Source organism: Odontesthes bonariensis, chromosome 22 (genome assembly GCF_027942865.1).
Source record: "Odontesthes bonariensis isolate fOdoBon6 chromosome 22, fOdoBon6.hap1, whole genome shotgun sequence".
In the NCBI taxonomy this organism is placed as follows: Eukaryota; Metazoa; Chordata; class Actinopteri; order Atheriniformes; family Atherinopsidae; genus Odontesthes; species Odontesthes bonariensis.
The window spans coordinates 21,627,870-21,647,925 of NC_134527.1; the positions used below are offsets into that span (position 1 = coordinate 21,627,870).

General features: G+C 39.1%; 1 protein-coding gene across 2 annotated transcripts in view; it reads left to right on the plus strand.

The window, feature by feature from the left end:
• Window positions 1–254: 254 nt before the first annotated feature.
• LOC142373237 (synaptic vesicle glycoprotein 2C-like) overlaps window positions 255–20,056 on the plus strand; it is a 63,562-nt gene continuing 43,760 nt past the window's right edge. The window contains exons 1-2 of one of the 2 annotated variants that reach the window (XM_075456403.1): window positions 255–475; window positions 15,728–16,627. In XM_075456403.1, the coding sequence (XP_075312518.1) occupies window positions 16,021–16,627 (607 nt within the window). In that variant the 5' untranslated portion in view covers window positions 255–475; window positions 15,728–16,020. Of the gene's footprint in view, window positions 476–882; window positions 1,318–15,727; window positions 16,628–20,056 lie in introns of those variants that run through there. The other variant, XM_075456404.1, reaches the window with a different exon arrangement.

Consider the following 20,056-nt stretch of genomic DNA (forward strand, 5'->3'; position numbering starts at 1 on the left):
TGAAGTGTTTGACTTGCATGTGCGCACAGAGCTATGCTGAAAGTGTATTACTCCATCTGTTTTCAGATTAAGTTCCATCCAGTTCACTTCGTCCTTATAGGGTCACGTTTCAGCCCCCACCTCTGGCTGTTTTCATACGTCCAACAGCCTGTGATCTGCATCGCTGTGGCCTCGTCAGAGACGAGACTACTGTATTAAACGGAAATACTCACCATTGTCCGTATAGGACGCAGCCCTGCTATTGATCTGCCTAGTACTCCTGCTCCCTCCCTCCCTCCCTCAACGCTTCCCACCTCCCCTCGGCCTCACTCGGCTTTTCTTGTACTGCAGCAGAAAATCCGCTGCATCGAAGACAAGAAAGAAGAAATCTGGGTGCGATGCAAACTACCTCTGTGGCTGTGAAGGGGAGGCAAACAGGGAACTGACACTTCAGGCTGACCAAGCTCGGTGCGATGCAGCTAGTCCCCTGTAAATTGTAAGTATTTCCTTTTTTTTTGTTTTTTTGCCTAATTAAATCTAAACTATAACTTCACCTTCCTCCGCACTACGCTTTTTGATTAAAGACGCTGCTTTTAGCAGTGGCCATGGAATGATGTATAAACGCTCGGTGCGCATGATTGACGGGAAAGTTTGGGAACTTTCCAACTTGTTCAGCAATTCACATCACAAATAATTGACCGAAATAGCCCGCGTAGTCCGGATTTTTATTCCGAGCTTCTTCTTTTTTTTTTAGCCATGCATATGATGCATTTACATTTCGTCCTGAATTGTTTTTTTGTTTTTTTTTTAGGAAATGCGGCAAAAACAGGGGAGGCGGGTGAATGCACAGTTCAGCGATTTCGTGACTTTTCCGATGATTTGTGTGTGCGCGTGTGTGACGCAGAAATGAGTTTGTACACGAGGCAACCCCGAGCTTCCCCATCCTCCAGGCAGGTACACACGCGGTCAGGGTGAATCCGCAGTAAGCTGCGCACAGTGAGAACAGATCCATCTATTAGTCAGGAGCCAGTGCTCGATGCAGTGTGAGGATAGCCATCTTACTGTACACCGCACTGTGACGCCTCCACGCAGGGATGATTGATTCCCAGGCAACAGGACAGCCCGAAATCTAATTATGGGACGCGACTTGCGCCAAAAGACTCCGCGGTGATTGATGTTCTGTTCTACGTGGTCTGTTCTGTTCTCACCCTGTGGCGCCGCTGAGCAGAGGCTGCAGTGTAAACGGAGGCAATGGAACAAAGGCGAGGAAAGTGACACGACTTTGCATAAAGCTTTCCAAAAAACTTCCCAGATAACCATTCTGGATAAACTGACCAGGTGCAGGCTTCAGGGCACTTTTCTGATTGGATAAGTGATCCATTTGAACAGATATTTGTCAAGTCTGTTCATTAGTGTTTGCCATTGGCTTGCATGCATGTATGTATGTATGCATCATTGTTTGGTTTTGCTCAGCAGCTTACGGTCCAGAGATAGAATTAATATGCTCTACCATTCCTCTTTTGTGTGTTATCCTCGCGCCATCTATATTTGAGCAAACAAGAGTCTGCACCACATGTCACGATGACAGCCAGAGCAGAGAGTCAGGATGCAATCTGTCCGCAGAGACAATAAGCAATTCATTTGTGAAACTGCTTCAAAAACACTGCACAGAAAAGATTTCATGACGCGTTTGGTTGCCATTTGCACTTCATGCCATTAGATGTCACTAATATCATCATGGTCACACATAATGTTGTTAAATTATGTGATTACACTGCAAAAGGAAAGTTGGTTAGATGCTTGGATGCAGTCGTCCCTGGTTAAGGTCAGTTAAAGATAAACAGCTCTGAAGTTAAGGCAAGAGGAAAAACTGGACTTTCACCCAGCAAACCGGGGTTATGAGGTCTGTTTAAGACCGCTATTTGTTTAAAAAGTTATTGTTCTGATTTTTTTTGGTTTTGAGCAGTTAAAATACATGGACTGTGTTCAGTAGAAGGTCAATTTTTTTCCTGTGAGTCTGCGCAACGTTACCAAATAGTAAAGTTGTTGCTGAATTTTACTGTTGTGCAAATGAAATGTCTGAGGTGGCACCGCTAAAGCAGACCAAATTAGGAGTGTTACTTTCAGTGGTGCAGGCACATATCTTAAGTCATCGCATTTCACAGTTAAAGCCCATTGCAGTGTTAAGAAGTTGCCATTTCATGCATTTCTGGGAGACGCGGCTGGAATTACTGTGCTCACAGTTGTCGGTTAGAAACGGGCAACTCAAAGAAAAAAAGATCTATTCAGGAGTCAAAAACGCGTTTCTTTTTCTGACTAAAGTTATGAGAGGGCAAAAGACGAAAGGTAACAAAGAGCTGGGAGTTACTTGTGAGTTTATGTTGACCATATAGGATAAATAGAGACAGACCTATTGTTAATTAGTGTAGATTACAAGTTTATTTTGGTTTGGGGGTCCTGATGTATTTTTCACAAGATCTTCTACTTTTTCCTCTGTGTTTAGTTAGCGTTTTTCTTGTTTCCAAGGGCTGTATTTCAGTCAGGTTAATTTATTTCTAAAGTTCTTTTTTTAGAAAATAGTCTCTTCTTTTGCACCTTGATTAGCTTTACTATCCATTTTAATTTGTAAAACTTGCTTACTTTTTTCATTCCAGTTTTTCCTCTCGCTCATCTTTTGCACTCATTGCATTCATGTCAGTCATTAATGAAGTCTGTACATACGGGATCGGGTCAAATAAAAGAAAACCCCGCCTTCTGTTATCTTCTCCCGTGCTCATTCCCTTTACCTTGATAGAAAAATGTCAAAGGGTTGAGAAAGACAACCTCGCTGCAATGAGAATTCGACCACACTGAGCTGTGATCTGGGCCTGATGCAGACAAACAGCAGCTGTTCAATAGATATTCGACAGAAAGGGCTTTAGATACTTTGTCTAATGCCATCTTATCTCATTGTTCCATGAACATCATCTCATACATCATCCATCCATTTTCTACACCCACTTAATCCAATTTGAGGTCACAGGGTGGGGGGGCTGGAGCCTATCCCAGCTGCTGTTGGGCAACAGGCATGGTGCACCCTGGACTGGCCATCAGCCACCACAAAACAGAGACAAACAACCACACTCAGTCGATCAGTTTAGATTCACTAAGAAACTAAAATACATGTTTTTTGGTGCTGGACGGTAGCCGGAGTACCCAGAGAGAATCTACGCACACATGGGGGAGAACACGACTCCACACAGAAAGGCCCCCAGCTAGGATTAGAACCGGGAATCGGCGTTAACCACCACTCCGCCGTGCAGCCCTCATAAATATTATGTTAGAGATAATGTAATATATTACTTTATTATCAAGGTTCCAAATTAATAAGCGAAATAAAAAAAACAAAAAAAAAACAACCGCCCAAAAATTAACTTGTGTTGTCCCAGGCTGTCCACTCTCACACTCGTGTCCTCATATTCATCCACGTGAATCCCAATTAATACAACTGTAGTGAAAATAACTGAGCGTTGCTTTGAAAGTTGCTGACACAGCGAACTGTGGCAGAGAATTGCCTCCTCTCTTTCATAAAGGATGCTCCAGTGTTTCCTCTACTAAATGACATTCAGAGAATTTAAACACCTTAAGATAGATGCAGCTTAGGTTCTTTTCCGTTTGATTTAATTTAGTTAGGAAAAAGCTAGTTTTTTCCTTCCTAAGGAAAGAAAAAAAGAAAAAGATTTGACCGTACTTATGTATAGCCTACTGCCCCGTTTTTCTTTATTTTGGATTATTGCTTTTGTTGATTTTGCTTCCTTGTTGTGCCTTTAGTTTTGTCTTCGTAAGTTATCAGAGTCTTTTCCTTCTAATTTTTGCTGCCTCCTAAATTCTGCCTGTATTTGGGTCCTTGCTTCCAGCACATATCATGTCTGTGTTTTAGAATTCGCTTTAGTTTTGGCGTGAACACACCCTCAGGGACGTTAGTGAGTAGGGTATGTTATCACTTAAGAGTGAAAAAGCTTATTTGGTTACATAATAATGGCGTTAATTCCACATCACAACAGGTGGCATAAAAGTAAATAAGAACATTTTCCAAAAATCAAAAGTATCTGTTTATGTTTAAAGAGTAGATTTTTATTTTTTTTTAACTTCGACAGGTGGAGATGGTAAAGAAAAAAAAACTGACCTTCACCTAATGATAAAATATAAAGCTTTGTACAACAGAGTTTCCATTGCATCAGAAGCTCAGCATCTACAGGGGGAACCCCGCAGCTGGCCAAGCTCCAGCAGTCAGTAAGCCCTCGGTCGTTATTATATACAAGCAATCAGGCAGCAATGTGTGTATTTTTCTGCACGTGCACATACAAAGATCTGGAGGACATCCCATATTGCTGTTTTGTTTGGTAGTTCCCTCTGCATCAGTGCCTCTGTTAACGTGAATTTATATTTTTCTGCCCTTCATTAATGCTCAGTGTGTCTTTGAGCTGTGAGCATTGAAGCTGATGTTTAATGTAGTATGTATTCATGACTTTTAATCTAGACCTCCCCCGCTTCTGCTTCGCTGGCAGTCAAAATTCAACAGTCTCAAGACTTCTCTCTGTGGAAACAGAATATGAATCTAATGTTTGAAAATGTTTGGGATTCTGATGAGCTTTTTTCATCAAATAAATCAACTAGGAGTTTTCCACCTAGTCTTTAGTTATTTGCAAAAAAATATCATGTGTTGTGCTATGAAGATTGAATCTACAGCTTTTAGACTTTGCTGATTCAGTTAAACTACAGCTTCAGGGTCTTGTAGGTGTTTACAGGGACCTTGTGGCAGTGATTGAATTCAATGCTCAGGACCATATTTAACAGTGTTATGTTGCTATTAGAATGAGTCCTTTATTCCTACTAAGGGAACGGGTCCTCTTGTTGCCTTGACATGTTTCTACAGTAGCCCATAGCGGACAAACCAAGCACACTGGTTCTGTACAAGGGCTCCTGTATTTTTGCCCCTTTTTGCATTGGGTGATGAGTAACATGGATCAGGTGTTATCTAACTGATCAAGCGACTAGACAAAGATTTCTGTGGACATCTGTGGACAATGGCAGGAAACAGTGAAACTCAAAACTCAGCAGCAGAACAAAATCTAGGACTAAAAACTCCACAAAGTGCACAAGAGATGAAGTAAAACACAACATGGAAATAGGGGCAAATATTAACTAACCAACACAGAAGCAAAAACAAAAGTAAAGAATAGAATAATACCAAGACAAACTTAACTTGAAGATATTAATGCAACAGGAATTTAATAAACTAGTATACTATGTTCAAAGTGAAAAACAACAAAACCAATTCTTTTTTAATGCCCACACTTGTCCTCTCTAGCACATTTGAAGTAATCTTGCTTCTTTGTGGACAGAGAAACAAATGGCTCAGAAAACCTGCCTCTGGCTAAGATCAGTGTGGTGCGCAAAGAAGCAGTTTTTAAGAAGAGCATCATATTAAAAAAAAAAAAAACTTTTTGAAGACAGCAAAGTGCCTTTCAGCCTCGCAGCCAATGTCTGTAAGAGGACACTACATCTGAATAGGGTAGCAGATACAATGGAGGGGCATCACCATACAAACTCCCAGTTGATTAGTAACAATAAAAAGATAATATTTTTTATCATGAATTTTAGGAAAGTCTTTGCTTACATGAAAAATAGATATATGGGAAGCTAAAATGTGCTATTTTTTTTTAGGAAACAAAAATGCACACTCTGGTTAAAGTCCAAATCAAATTGTTGCATTTTGTGGGTATCTTTGAGTCAATTCAGGAAATACAGACAAAAGTCAAAAGTTATTTTCACTATATAATTCAGAATGATGGCTTCTATACTTCGGGCTATGAATGAAAAATGAAAGGAGTACAATTGGAACATTTTGTGTTCAAAAGTGGAGCTGAAGTGGTGATTTCTGGCTCAGGCTATGATAAAATAAAATCATTGTAAAAAGAAAGATGTTTTTACTCATAACACTTTTAGCTAATAAGTTTACGGTTTTTGATAATACTGAAATTGTGTCATTGTGATTTATTGCTTTTCTCTTTTGCCTATCTGGACTTTATTTTTTGGGTTTGTGGGTTTTCATTTTGAGATAATCTGTACATTCTGTTGACCTTTTTGGGGGAAGATTTTTTTAATTGCTGTTTTATCAAGGCTCTCTCTGCTCTATAGTTTGTCTCAATTTGTAGACCTTTTTCTTATTCATTTCTAAAGTTAACTGCTGTTAACTTTGCTCTGTTGTTTCACAACTGGTCTCTATTGTTTGCCATCGCCTGTTTGCCATTTGCCATTACTTCCCTGAGTGTTTATTCTTCTTTGTTTCCTTTCTTCATGGCAAGATGCTGATTCTTATCACCCATTCCGTCTCTGTAGATGTTTTTTTTGTTTGTTTGTTTGTTTTGTTCTCCATTCAATTTTTTATGCCTACTTGATTTACATTGGAATTTCTGTTCTTTGACTCCCTGCTTTTGCAGTGCCTTCCTTTGTTTTAAGTAAGCTTTATTAAAAGACTCTAGTTCTTTATCTCCTTATCTGCATTTGGGTTCTCTACTTCAAACTATGGCAAATTGTATTTTTGTACACGCAGAATCGGAGTTATCTTATTCAATATATTCACTTTAAAGATAATGTTCAGACATGTTATTGTTATTTTTTAGATTTGTTTTTTCTTCACCATTTTCGGAGCAAAATAGCTCAAAATCTCAAAAAATCCAAAACATTTGTTTTGTCTGCAGTGTTTTGCTGCACTAATAACGGAGTGTTGCTTCAGGTATTTATGAGAAAAATAACTATACAGGATGCAAAAAAGTCCAGTTTGAATTCCACATTTGTGAAATTGAAGGCTTTTATCAAACTGCTGCACAATGGCACGATTTACTACTATGGAAGCTAACACTACTTTTGATGTGACATAAACTGTAGGCGTTTGTGAACATTTGCACATATCTAAGCATCTACCACATGCATCAATGTTGTTAATGCCTCAAAAGGAAATTAGTGAAAAGGAATGAAAGAAAAGTAGGAGTGCAACTTCAGAAAGCTTAATTCTTTTTAAAGGTGTTTCATTCTGCTTTTGTCAAGCCTCTACTTTAAAATCACCAGCTCTCGTCAATGAAAATCAAGGACAAATATTCTTGTTCTTTTAGTAGACAGCACTTCGTTGTCTATCCAGGTTTAAGCCTAAACCGTTTTTTTTTCTCAGTCATACACATGCATCAGAAACAGCGTGGAGTCAGTGTTTCGACCACCTTGCCATGTGAACAGGGGAAGTCAGGGATTGAACCACCAAACTTCTGATTGGCAGATGGCTGCTCTGCCCTTTGCACCACAGCTGCTTCATATAGAGGTGTTTACACCCTATAGATCTTTTGTGTTATTTCTATGAAATGCTACTTGTGTAGCATCTGCAGAGCTTTGAGTGTAGCTTCATTCACATGATGCGCATGAACAAATGTTCACTGCAACCATCTGTGGGCACCCCAGAATGCCTGCAGGGCTCTGCACACCCCACTTGCATTGACATATTGTCAACCAGTATGTCGCATGCAGTTGCAGGATCTTATCAGAGTTGCATATTTTGCTCCTTTCAAACTTCATCAACAAAGACATTGTTTTTATTTTTGCTCAAAATAATCTTCCGATCTTGCAGAACATGATTTTTTATTTCCGGGGTCCCAGAGCGCGCACCTGCAGTGTGCATGCACGTGTTTGTGCATGCGTCCGTTATATGCGTATTTCTGGGCGTGCATTTGGGAGTGATTAATGAGTGTAGCTCCATGGCGTCAGCGGGCCATGACAGCACAACCGCAAGGAAATCATTTCTCCTTTCTGTAGACTGCTGATTCAGAGCTTACCGGAGTTTTGCTGATTGCTCAAATCATATCATAAGGGTGCTGTTATGATAACCCAAATCACTGCAACACAGCTGAATAAGCAAGAGAGTTACATCAGAAAGGAAATGAAAGCGGACATTAACAATATCAGCTTGGATGTTTATGGTGGGAAAGGCTACGATTGGGGAATGAAGATGGGGGGGACTTCTCATGGGAAAATGCTCAGGGTGTTGCTTAAAAAATGATTGGACATTTGGACTGGACTTTCAAGAATTATCTCTGTAGCTCCAACTGCATTAAAACATTTTGAAATGTCAGCAAGAATGGCTATTTGCATAAGGACAAGAACCAATAGCCTATCATGAGTACTAAAATGTCAACAGGGCATATCTTTCATATTCTGCACTGCCATCAAGACAATGACTTTGAAATTCTTGGTACACTTGGATGAGAGAAATCAAAGGAGGGGAGAAAGGAGAGAGTAAATAAAGAGGAAGAGAGGAGAGACTAACAGTCATAGAGAAAAGAAAGATAAATGGCTAAACACAGATCTGGCTGCCTGTAATGCACTGCTTATTCTACCTCAATTATTGCAGATCAGTGAGTTGATTTATATTCTTTTTACCCATTTAGAGAACAACACAAAGTTTATTAGAGTTTTGCCTTTGGTTTCTGACTTCAAGCACTCAATCAAAAAGAGATGTTTGGCTTAAAATGTGATTGGGAAACTTAGCAGTGATGAATTTGTGCTTATACTCAGAAAACAGTTTGTTTGAGTCATGCGCAGTTCAGCAATGCAAAAGCACAGAATCTAAACATTTTTATAGATAACCAGTATAGCCTGAGAATGGATGGCAAACTAATTGTTTGTATATTTAAGGTTCTCCACCATGTTCTGTTTATGTTAAGCCAGATATTTCAACAAGTGGTAACTTACCGCACTTACTCTAGCACTAGTTATGCTCTTAGCTGTTTGGTTTTGGAAGGAAATGCACTTATGACTTCTTGTGACCTGAAGTTCTTTTGCCTACCAATGTGGAACACACTTGGATAAAGGCGTCTGCAAAATGACCGTAATGTAATGTAATGATTTATCTGTGCCTTAAAAAAAAAAGGATCTTTTTGATTTGATGTCACACTATGTCTGTCCTCCTTTTTAGATTTTAGCTCTTTAGAGGAACCAAAAACAGACGGATATAGGCAGAGTAAACAAGAACCTTAAACTTACTGGGTGACAAAATAGGTTAAATGATAATGGATGGAGTATCCAGAAAATAATCCATAAATTAAGAAAAGAAGATCAATGAACAAGTAGAACAAACATCAGAAACGTGGGTAGGAAAACAGGCTGGCAGCACAGGAATGGAAAACAGGCGAACTGAGAAATTACAAGGAAAAGACGAGACTATTATAACTAAGGCTAATGAGACAAAAGGGAAAGTAATCAAACTGCCGAAAAGAAGGAGCAGACCACAGGGACAGAACACTCATTAACTACAAACAAACTAAGCTTACACAGTGACACCACTTTTATGTTTGTGTAGACGATGAAATAATATTTGGAGAAGGCTGGGTTCACATAGTGGTAGGCAATTTCGATGGGTGCCAATGCAGCTTCTGCCCGTCGGAGGTCCCAGCTAAAAGACGACAGAAGATATAGGCAACTATGATATGTACTAAACTTAGAGAAGTAGGCTCTACATCCAATCAGTTGTTAGGGAGGAGGCAAACAAAGTCTAACTCAAGTCAGTACAGTCAGAACATGTCAGAAGCCCCAGTTAGGAGCATTAAACATGGTTGTTTTAGCTGTTTGATGTCTTGATCACACAATGACCTGCGTGCATTGCACTTTCCATAATGATTATTTGGTCATATTATGTAGATGTGAAGATTTAAACTTAATTTGCCATCTCTTTAATAAATTCAGGTATAAAAACACATGAGTAAAATATCCAATGAAATGCTGTAAAACACCTAAATGTCTGTCAAAGTTGGAACAATGAAGAACAATGCTCAAACACACGTATTAACCTTTATTTAACAATTAAACTGAATATTTTCAACAATGTATGTACAATGTAAATTGTAAATATCACACGTATTATATTGATTAAGTCAAACCTGAAGTGTAGCATGGAATCGATAAAAGTTTAGATCCTAGACTTTTCCCTCTATGAATTAATTGCATTTGATGTGGATGCTATATAGCAGTGTTTGTCCACAGTGCAAAAACACAATAAAAGTGTCACAATAAAAACTAAAACACTTTCTCATGTCGCCTGTGTTTTTGTACAGGACACAGGAAAGTCAAGACTTTTAAAAGCAAATGAAGAAACTGTTGGAGCATTTAAAATGTTAGCATTTTAACATTTTTTTTTAGCCTTTATTGTAAACTTGCCACATTTTCTGTTGTAAACCCACCCAGCTATTGGAGGTCAGTGCAGGTTAAATTCCTCAATGTTACTGTTATTTTGAAATTTGGTTCACTTTACTGCATGTATTTGCATATAAGTACATCTGCACCAGCAATAGAAAGCAGCTACAACAGGTGCAGATAGTCTGTGTCAGGTTGTTAACATGCATGACAGGCACTAGGCCAATGCTAACACATATTATTTTGAGCAGGATGCCAGCAAATCGCCAGCACTTGGGAAAAGAAGTAATTTAGAAGTCTGATCAGCTTTATTCAGTGTGGAAGTAGATGGATCAGAAAAGAAACCTTAACCAGATATGAAAATCATATGATTACTTCATTTAGCTGTTCCCTATAACTCTATATAGCTGGTAGGATGATACTTATCTTGCTTCTGATATGGATTACATTACATTACACTTAGCTGACGCTTTTTATCCAAAGCGACTTACATCTATTTAGATACAGGGTATTGGTTACAGGCCCTGGAGCAATGTGGGGTTAGGTGCCTTGCTCAAGGGCACTTCAGCCATGAATAGAGGTGTAGGGAGAGGTAATGGCGGGACTTGAACTTGCAACCCTCTGATCTTAAGTCCGCCTCCCTAACCACTAGGCCACGGCTGCCCGCATCTAGGCCACGGCTGCCCGCATGATAAATGCACATGATGCAACCCAAGTGCTTGAATAAAGCTATATTCAAAATGCCAGCTGTGTGTCCTCATATTCTGTGAAAAAAGTATAGTTTTAAGTCATTCGACATATTTTCTTTACTCCATGGTTTTGCCAAGCAGCGGCGGTATAAACTATATCTGTTGTCAAATCTCCACCTAAATCAACTTACCTAACTGAGGTCTGATCTGGGTTTAATTTGCATTAGTGCTGATGTTGCCTAATGTTTACAGAAACATTATAAAAGAAACAAAATGATGTTCATATAGATCCAGCACAGAGCTGACAGATGGGCAGGACAGAGAAAAATCAGACTTACAAATCCGTCTGCTACTTCAGTACCATGGACAGAGGCACGTGTGTTTTTGTAAACTCAGTGTAGTGAAGCTGCTGATATTTTACAGCTACGATTAGGGCTGTAGATGTGAACTTTTATGAATCTCAGCCAGATTAACACCAACATACTCCTCTGAACAATCCCCTAGACATTTTGTACCACTTTGAAATTGAATACTGAGTGGTAATGGTAGGTTGACAAGGTTGTTACCATTTCCTTTCCTCTCCTCTCAAATCAGTCACGACATGAAATATTTGTGAGACATTCTGAGAAATTCATTTCTCTGGAGTCAAAAGAGTGATGAGAGCACTCATTCCTTTTTCACATGTGTAGCTCCTGCATAGAACAGGTAAACAGATCAGTTTATCTTAGGATACTTAATGAAAGTAATAGGAAACAGCTGATATGTCCCTCCATAAAGTTTAAAAATGCATCAACCAATATCTCGTTAGTTACTCGGGAGTTGTGTGCTAACGCGCTGACTCATTGTTGAGAGACTAATTAAAAAGAATTTACAAAAAATATATTAAAAACTTTATAAAATTTTTCACGTCTGACCTAAAGTCACTCATTTTACTTTAGTACATGTATATGCAGTGTAAACGTCCGAGTGTAATTGTCCTAAAACTATAGAATACTCACACTTTTCTCTGTGGCTTGGTGCAGAGATGCCTTCGTGGCCTCGGGGAGTTTGTGTCTCATCATCTGGTCGTGCACAAAGTTAGTTGGGACACTTTTCCTACTTCATTTGGCTGCTGCATTGCACCAAATTCTCCTGGGCTGCTTTATGTCACTTTGGAGCCCCTGGTGCTTAAATGTTCAAGCGATGGATCCCAACTGATGTTTTATATAATCCCACAGAGCAAAGGTGAGCAGAAACCCCATACATCACTGACATGGTCTATTTGGGCACTTAACACAGACTTAACACCTCAGTATGTGCATCCTACCCCAAGGACTGCTGGTATAAATAGAAAAGCATGTTAAGATAGATTGTCTTCCTCTATTTGACTGTATTGTATCATCTTACCACTACTGAAAGTGACACACTATACAAAATCTTGAGGTATTTCTATTTCTGTCAGTCATGTATGGGAATCTTCTCACAGATTATATCACCATTTGAGGTTGTCTGCTACTAGTGTGAGTGAAGTTGATCAGTAGCTGCCAGCCACTGCTGTTCATCTTAGAGTTATAACTTAAATGTTGTATCTATAATCGTAGAAAATTTGACATTAGTTAAAATCTATACATACCAGCCTCTTCTTGTCATATTTCTAGCCATAAAAACCCTTTTTTAATTTATTTTGCGAATACAGTATAGGTGTATTAGTTCACTCTCACCTCTGTAATTGCCCTGTCAGTAATAAAGCAGGACAGAGGGGCGTTGGAGATAAATGCAAGAGCCTAAAAGCTTCTTCTGCAGTAATATTTCAGCATGGTGACCGCTGGCTGCTCAGACGGCTCAGCCTGGTGTGTTGACAGGTCTTCTGAGAGGCCATGCCAGTGTCATGTTAGAAAGAGCCCAAAGGGGAATCACTCATATGGCTCGACATATATTCCAAGACAAGAAACATAAACCAGAAATGAATCGACTCTGACAGAATCCATGCATTTCCAAATGCATTATAAAAATGAATAAAGGATGTCAGATATGAGTAATCCTTTTAACTTCATCCTGCTTCATTTGATTCGACAAAAATGTGCACTACATGGAAAAAAGTCTGATTTAGTATGTATAATACGAGCCTCAAAACTGGAGTGTACAACATTTTTGCAACAGAAGCAATAGTCCTCCAAGGAAATGTAGTAATAATATTAAAACTATTAGTTCTAGCATTGCAAAAATAAAGAAGCAAGGGTAAAAATAAATTCTCAATCAATTAACTTACAGCAAAATGCACCCAAAGACATTTATAGTCTGACATTAATAGTGTATGACATGGAAATTACAGTATCCAAAAACATAGTTATTATAACAAGTTATTCAAAATGCAACAAAAATGTAATTGTAAGTGTCTGTAATTGGTTAATCTATACTTCTATCTGTAATTTGGTGATTAGTTTTATTGAACAGACACAAGTACAAGGGAAATGATTTCCAGTCTCGTCACTGACCAACTTCATTGTATTGAGAAAATATGAACATATGAAATGTGATGTCAGCAACACACACAAAAAAGCTGGGAGAAAGCCACTGAACAGCCAGTGTCAGAGTTAATGTATTTCCATGTTATTTTCCTTTATATGGTTTTAAATATCATGCGAAGCTGACTCTGGGACTCTGATTTAAGGGTTTGTGCAAAATAAATCATCTTTCAATGTCACTTATTGGTACAGGATTTTAAGAATCTAGAAGGGTCATACCTAACCAATAGTTTTTAAATTGATCGTTTACTCTAAAATTTGATTGACCTATCTAAAACAAAATCCTGAAACAAAGACTGATCCGGTACAGAACCTTTCAAATCATAGAAATATGCTCTCTATGTTGCAGCTGCATTTTGAATAGTCGGAGTTTCTTTAAAGAAATTTTTGGGAAGAACAAGAACAAGACAGCTCTGAAAGTATGAAGAACAGTTTTAAGTATTGCCTAAAACAGTTTCTCATACATGCCAACCCCTCAGATTCCAACCTGTATCACCCTATAGAAATATCCAGAAAATCCATGAAATATCCTTGTAATATATGTATTGCAACAAACTTAACAATGAAGCAACAAATCAAAGATGGCAAACACCTTGGCACTGAGTATTAACCTGACTTATGTGATAATAATTATCTGTGAGTTGACCTGTATGGCTCCTGTATTACAGAGTAATGATGTTGCAAGCTTTCCATTTAGGTTTCTTTAAGTAATTGTCCTGTATGGGTTTGTATAAAACCTACTAATACGATCATAATCGTGTCAAATTGGATTAATTCAAATCCAAATTGGTCAAATTCATACAATGCAAATTAAATTAAATAGTTGGCCGTTTAAGGAAACCAAGAGATTGCATCAAAATTTATCTTTGATTCAATCCCCCATCCTGAGCATGCACAAGGTGACAGTGGAGAGAAAAAACTCTGTTTAACAGGAACAAACGTCCAGCAGAATCAGACCAGCTGGGGGTTGAGAGGAAAGGAAAGAGGGAAAAAAGGCACCATAACACCAGACCAGGGATACCTGCTGAGAAAGAGAAACACAAATTAATGACAACGGTAATGTCATATATACATGGAGAATGAAGAGAGCAGAGGGACGAGAGGTGCAGAATGAAGTGCCCCAGCAGTCTAACCTATAGCAGCATAACTATGGGATGTTTCAGGGTCATCTGAACCATTACTAACTATAAGCTTTATCGAAAAGGAATCTCTACTAATCTTGAAAGTAGAGAGAGTGTCTGCTTCCTAAACCCAAACTGGAAGTTGGTTCTACAAGAGAGTGAATGATGAATGGAAATGAAAGACACGAGGGGTCATCAGTGATGCAAAAGTGCTTAATTTGGTCTTGAAAATAAATACAGTGATGAAAACGGTTGCTTTGTCCAAAGGTGTTTTAACACACGGACTTTTCTGGTTATGAGCCTGCATATGAGAATGTATGTGAGAATGCATGTGGGTGTCTCCTGTTATATACTACATCTGAGAGCAGAAAACTTCAGACAACCGATTTCCTGGAAATATTTCACAGTTTATGTGTAAAACAATTTGAGCCATCTCGTAAGTATACTTATATACTTACGAGATGATTAATCACAGCCCACAATTAGACCTATTGCCATCATGCCATTAGCAGACTACTGTCACAATGTGTGAACATAGCTCATAAATGAGCTGAGCACAAATAGTACTTTATGTGTCATTTTTGGAGTGCCACAGACCCGGAGCTACTCCAAAAATGCTTCAAGGTGTAATTAGATTGAGTTCTTGTATTACAAGCTTTGCTGACAGCAAGCCAACATACCATCACAGAGGTGTACTGCTTATTGGCAATAAATTCCAATTGTTTAGACACATTATTTCTTTAATTCCATCCAAATATTTCCAAGTATTTTTCTCACTGTATCATTCACTGAAGCTACAGACCTCCGAATAAAAAAAAAGAAGCTTTGCAATAAATCTTATGTTTGCAGTTTAAATGCTATTTTTGTGAATTAATCAGTATTCAATTGATTTGGCTTAAATGAATTTACAGCATGCAAGTGGATTTAAAAGATAAGGCTCTATGTATAAGGAATTGCCATTTGAGGCTTTCAGTCTGAAAAGTCATTGACACTGTACAGTTGGTTTGCAGTAAACTCTTCTTTTTCCAGCATTAGAACACCATTTCATGGTTAAATGGAACTTTCTGTCAGCTTCAGTGGGAAGCTTGGCTGTCTCGGTGTAAAAAAAATGCTCTTTCAGAGTTCTTTTTGGTGTGCCAAGAAGAATTACTGCTGTCAGTTATTTGTGACAGATGCTTTTAATCATTCTAAACCTACTTTTCTCTCTCTGTCCCCACAGGTTGATGGTTTCCTCAGCCGAGCTCTGACAGAACTGAGGCAATTTCCAGTTTTACACCAACTGTCTCGATTTCAAAACTGTCTGGTTACTCCAGTCCAATGGAATTAGACATTATCAGTGATCATTAGTTTTATGGCTGCTGGCTGGCTTTTCAGTGCATATCAACTCCCTTAAATCTTACTGAGTCTTGGATTAGAATATCAGAAAAAATAACAACAGGTATCACCCGGTGCAATTAAAGTGCAATAGAGCTGAAGTAAAAGACATTTAGTGCCAACTATCCTTGTGCTGAGATGGATGAACCGCATAACAACAGGACTTCCTTGGTTAAAGGTGCCAAGGACATCGCCAAGGAAGCCAAGAGGCAAACTGCCAAAAATTTCAACAAAGCTGTTGATCGTGCCTCCGATGAATACTCAACCCAGCACAGCTACAACCGCTTCCAGAACGAGGATGAGGATGAGAATAACTACAACAGTTACACTCAGCAAGATGGTCACTATGCTGACAATGCAGCCAACGACGAGGACGGGGCTTCCAGCGATGCAACGGAGGGCCACGATGATGAAGATGAGATCTACGAGGGGGAGTACCAAGGTGTGCCTGCCCATAACGATGGGAAGCCGAAGGACGGTCAGGTGGCTTTGGGCCAGCCGGTCTCTGACAGCCTTAAAAGCCGTAAAGAGCTAGAAAACGAGAGACAGGCAGAGGAGGAAGAGCTGGCCCAGCAGTATGAGCTCATCATGCAGGAGTGTGGCCACGGGAGATTCCAGTGGCAGCTGTTTTTTGTACTCGGCCTGGCGCTCATGTCAGATGGTGTGGAAGTGTTCGTAGTGGGATTCGTCCTGCCCAGCGCTGAAACTGACATATGTGTCCCCAACTCTGGTGCCGGATGGCTCGGTAAGGATTGGCATTTCATTGGGAAAATCTTTCTTTTTTGATGATATTAAGTCATGATCATAGACTGTTTATGAAGGATAAAGATAGTCATCCCCTTTCTAAAGTGCAATTTCACACACACACACACACACACACACACACACACACACACACACACACAGCAGCAACTCTGGGTGCTTGCACCAAAACGTCTCTTCCATTAAAAAAAACAAAACTTCTCTCACCTGCTGGTGGTAGTTAAAATAAACAAAAAAATAACTAGACAGATCTACATTGTTATTCAATGCAATCAGGTTTCAAGTAATAAAAAATTGTCACGGCTGGCTCCAGAAAGACTAACTTATGTCTTCAAAACAAAAGTTTCCAAACACCTGGCTGACATTGTTGTGGCACCGTCATCCAGATGTTATTTTCAGTCTGAGACAAAGACAAGAAAATACACCCCACTCTCAGTAGTAAACGTAAAGGCCAGTTTGTACACATGTCCAAATGTAATAGCTGAACAAGCCAGGGTTGTAAACTGTGAGATGAGAACATATCCCATGTCTGTTTTCTGTCAGGCAACGTTCACATGAAATGGGAATCACAACCCAGGAGTAGTAAGATGTGTAAGTTGTAACCATGGAGATTTTTATCCACCTGTGTAGCTCTCTGCTCCCTCAGATGGACAGGCATGCACTCCTCAAAAAAGACTTTGGAGATTGATCAAATACTGATCGACTGAAACATACTTTGAAAGGCCGACGACAACAGATTTCATAACAGAGAGGATGAAGTTCCGAAAAATATGAATAGCAAAGAAGAAGAGGTGAAAAGTTCAGATAAAGCTGCATTGAACAATCTTCATTATTTATATTAGCATATAGTTTCGCACCACCAAAGAGCAGATCTTTTGTCTATTTTGGCTTCTATCTTTTCCACAGTAGAACAAAGCTAAAGCACATAGATGGATGTTTAAAAAGCCCCAACAAAGAGAGGTCACAAAAGAATGTTCAAAGCTTTTTCCTAACCATATGTCATAAATGAGAGCACGGTAGAAAAGTAAGGAGCACATTAAGAAATGGTGGGGCAAGAATGGTTTAAAAAAGGTACTTTTTTTGTCACTCCAGCTGTACCCTAGATACAAGCACTGTACCTTTAAAATGGGGACTTTCTGTCATTTCTTGTAAAAGAACAATTATACAGTCTTAGTGACAAAAGTTTACTTTTATGTTCTGTTGAATGTATTCACTGGAAACAGCCATGCAATGAATTTAGAATCACCAGTAAAGCTAACATGCATGTGGATTGTGGGAAAAAGTCAGAGTAACTGGAGTAAACGCCATTTAGGCTCAGTGAGAGCATGCTAAATCCAGACAGAAAGGCCACACTCAAGATTTGAATCTGGAACGTTTTTGTTGGAAGGCTACACTGCAAATGGTCACAGCTATTACGCCAGCAAAAGGACACACCCATCTCTGCTTACTTACCAGTAACCTTGATGTTTATAAAATGTACACTTAGTTACACTTAGTTAGTCATCCCCGATGAATCTGCACCTTTGAAAGAGTAATTTTCTGTGAAACGTGGCAGGAAAAGTAGCAAAATGCAGGAATTCTGGTAAACTTTCTGGATAAGTATCACACTAACAATCTCTTCCATAAAAGTCTCATCATTCCCTACTTCCTAAATGAAAGCTTTTGTAACTTTATGCTTATTAGCGAGACCTTGAAAAGTGGATGTTATGGCAAAGAAATATGTATGGAGACGTACAACATGGATGTTCTTGTGATCAAACTGCACCTGCACTTGCACCTGTGTAAAGAACAAAGGGGGCTAAACTTAGCTGTAGAACTTAACTTAAAATTTGTTAAAGGATAAGACCAGTTTTTTGACATTGGGCCCTTGATTTCACATTATAACATGATGTTCTACTCACCCCTGCTTGTTGTTGGTAATTTGGAGCTGTTCCGAAGATATTCGAGAGGCGTCTGGCTGCTCTCTTGAGATATTCGGCCATGAAACGGTTTCCTATGGGCAAGCTTATACAGGCACAAACTATGCTGTTTATAATTTATTAATTACTGTACATTAGCACTGATAACGTGGAGGTGCGTCGCTTACTTAAAAAAATCCGGGTTACTGTAATTTTGATTTTTTTTGTCGTAAAGTGGGTGTTACTGACGTCCTCGTCGTGCTACTGCCGCAGACAGCCCACAAGCCTGCTGTCTATTTATTCATTCGGCTAAAATTCAAAATTAGTAACCCAGATTTTTTTAAGTAAGTGACGCACCTCCACGTTATCAGTGCTAATGTACAGTAATTAATAAATTATAAACAGCATAGTTTGTGCCTGTATAAGCTTGCCCATAGGAAACCGTTTCATGGCCGAATATCTCAAGAGAGCAGCCAGACGCCTCGCGAATATCTTCGGAACAGCTCCAAATGACCAACAACAAGCAGAGGTGAGTAGAACATCATGTTATAATGTGAAATCAAGGGCCCAATGTCAAAAAAACGGTCTTATCCTTTAAGCTTGATTGTGAAATTACACCATTTTGTGCCTTCCACCCATGAAACTTTTTCATATTTTGGCAGAAGATCAGGTTTTAGAAAAGGGCATCATCTCTACTGCTTTTGATTTGTCTCATCAAAGGTTACCGTAAGCCATTCTCTACTCTCGCGAGTAGTTTTCATTTTCTTGTTTCATAGTTTAGGGCTGTGCTTGTGAACTGTTTAAGGATTTAATTAACAGGTCTTGAATTTCTAAAATAAAGTTCCTCCTCTTTCTGGAGAAGCACAGGGAAGCATCTGACATTTATCCAGCTTTGCTTCCAGAAGCCATGAATTCTGCTGAAAGTCAGCTTTCAGGGCCTGGAGAGGGAATCTGACCGATGCAGATACAGTAGATCGAGGTAATAATCATATATGGCTAGATATGATATATGGCACATATGGATTGATATAAACCTTTGTTTTTGATGGGATTAGTTTTCTTGCTGGAAATGCTGATTATATGTTCTGTTAATGACATGCACTGTTATGCACAGAGAGTGCTGGTGGGTGACACTCAACCGTAATCTCATTTCTGTGGAAGCTGCTAGCGAGTTGTCATGGCACCAGGTATTTGGATACACGAGTAGGAGGTGTAATGACTCCCACTCTGGGGAAAAGTTGTGTGTCTGTACATTTGAATGTGTGCGATTTGTCTCTATTTATTATTATTTTTTTCTCACACTGATATCAAAAATAGATGAAAAGCACAAGCCATTTTTCTCATTGTACGGTGTTAAAGTTTTAGTCATTGCACAGAGTCCAAAACAAACCGTCACTTTTCCTGTCATCACATTGTGAGAAACGACAGAAGACAATGCTAACTTTCAGGGAACAGGATGGTTTAATATTCACCCTGTTTTCTCCCGTATTCTGACTCATCTCTCTGTGGGGGAA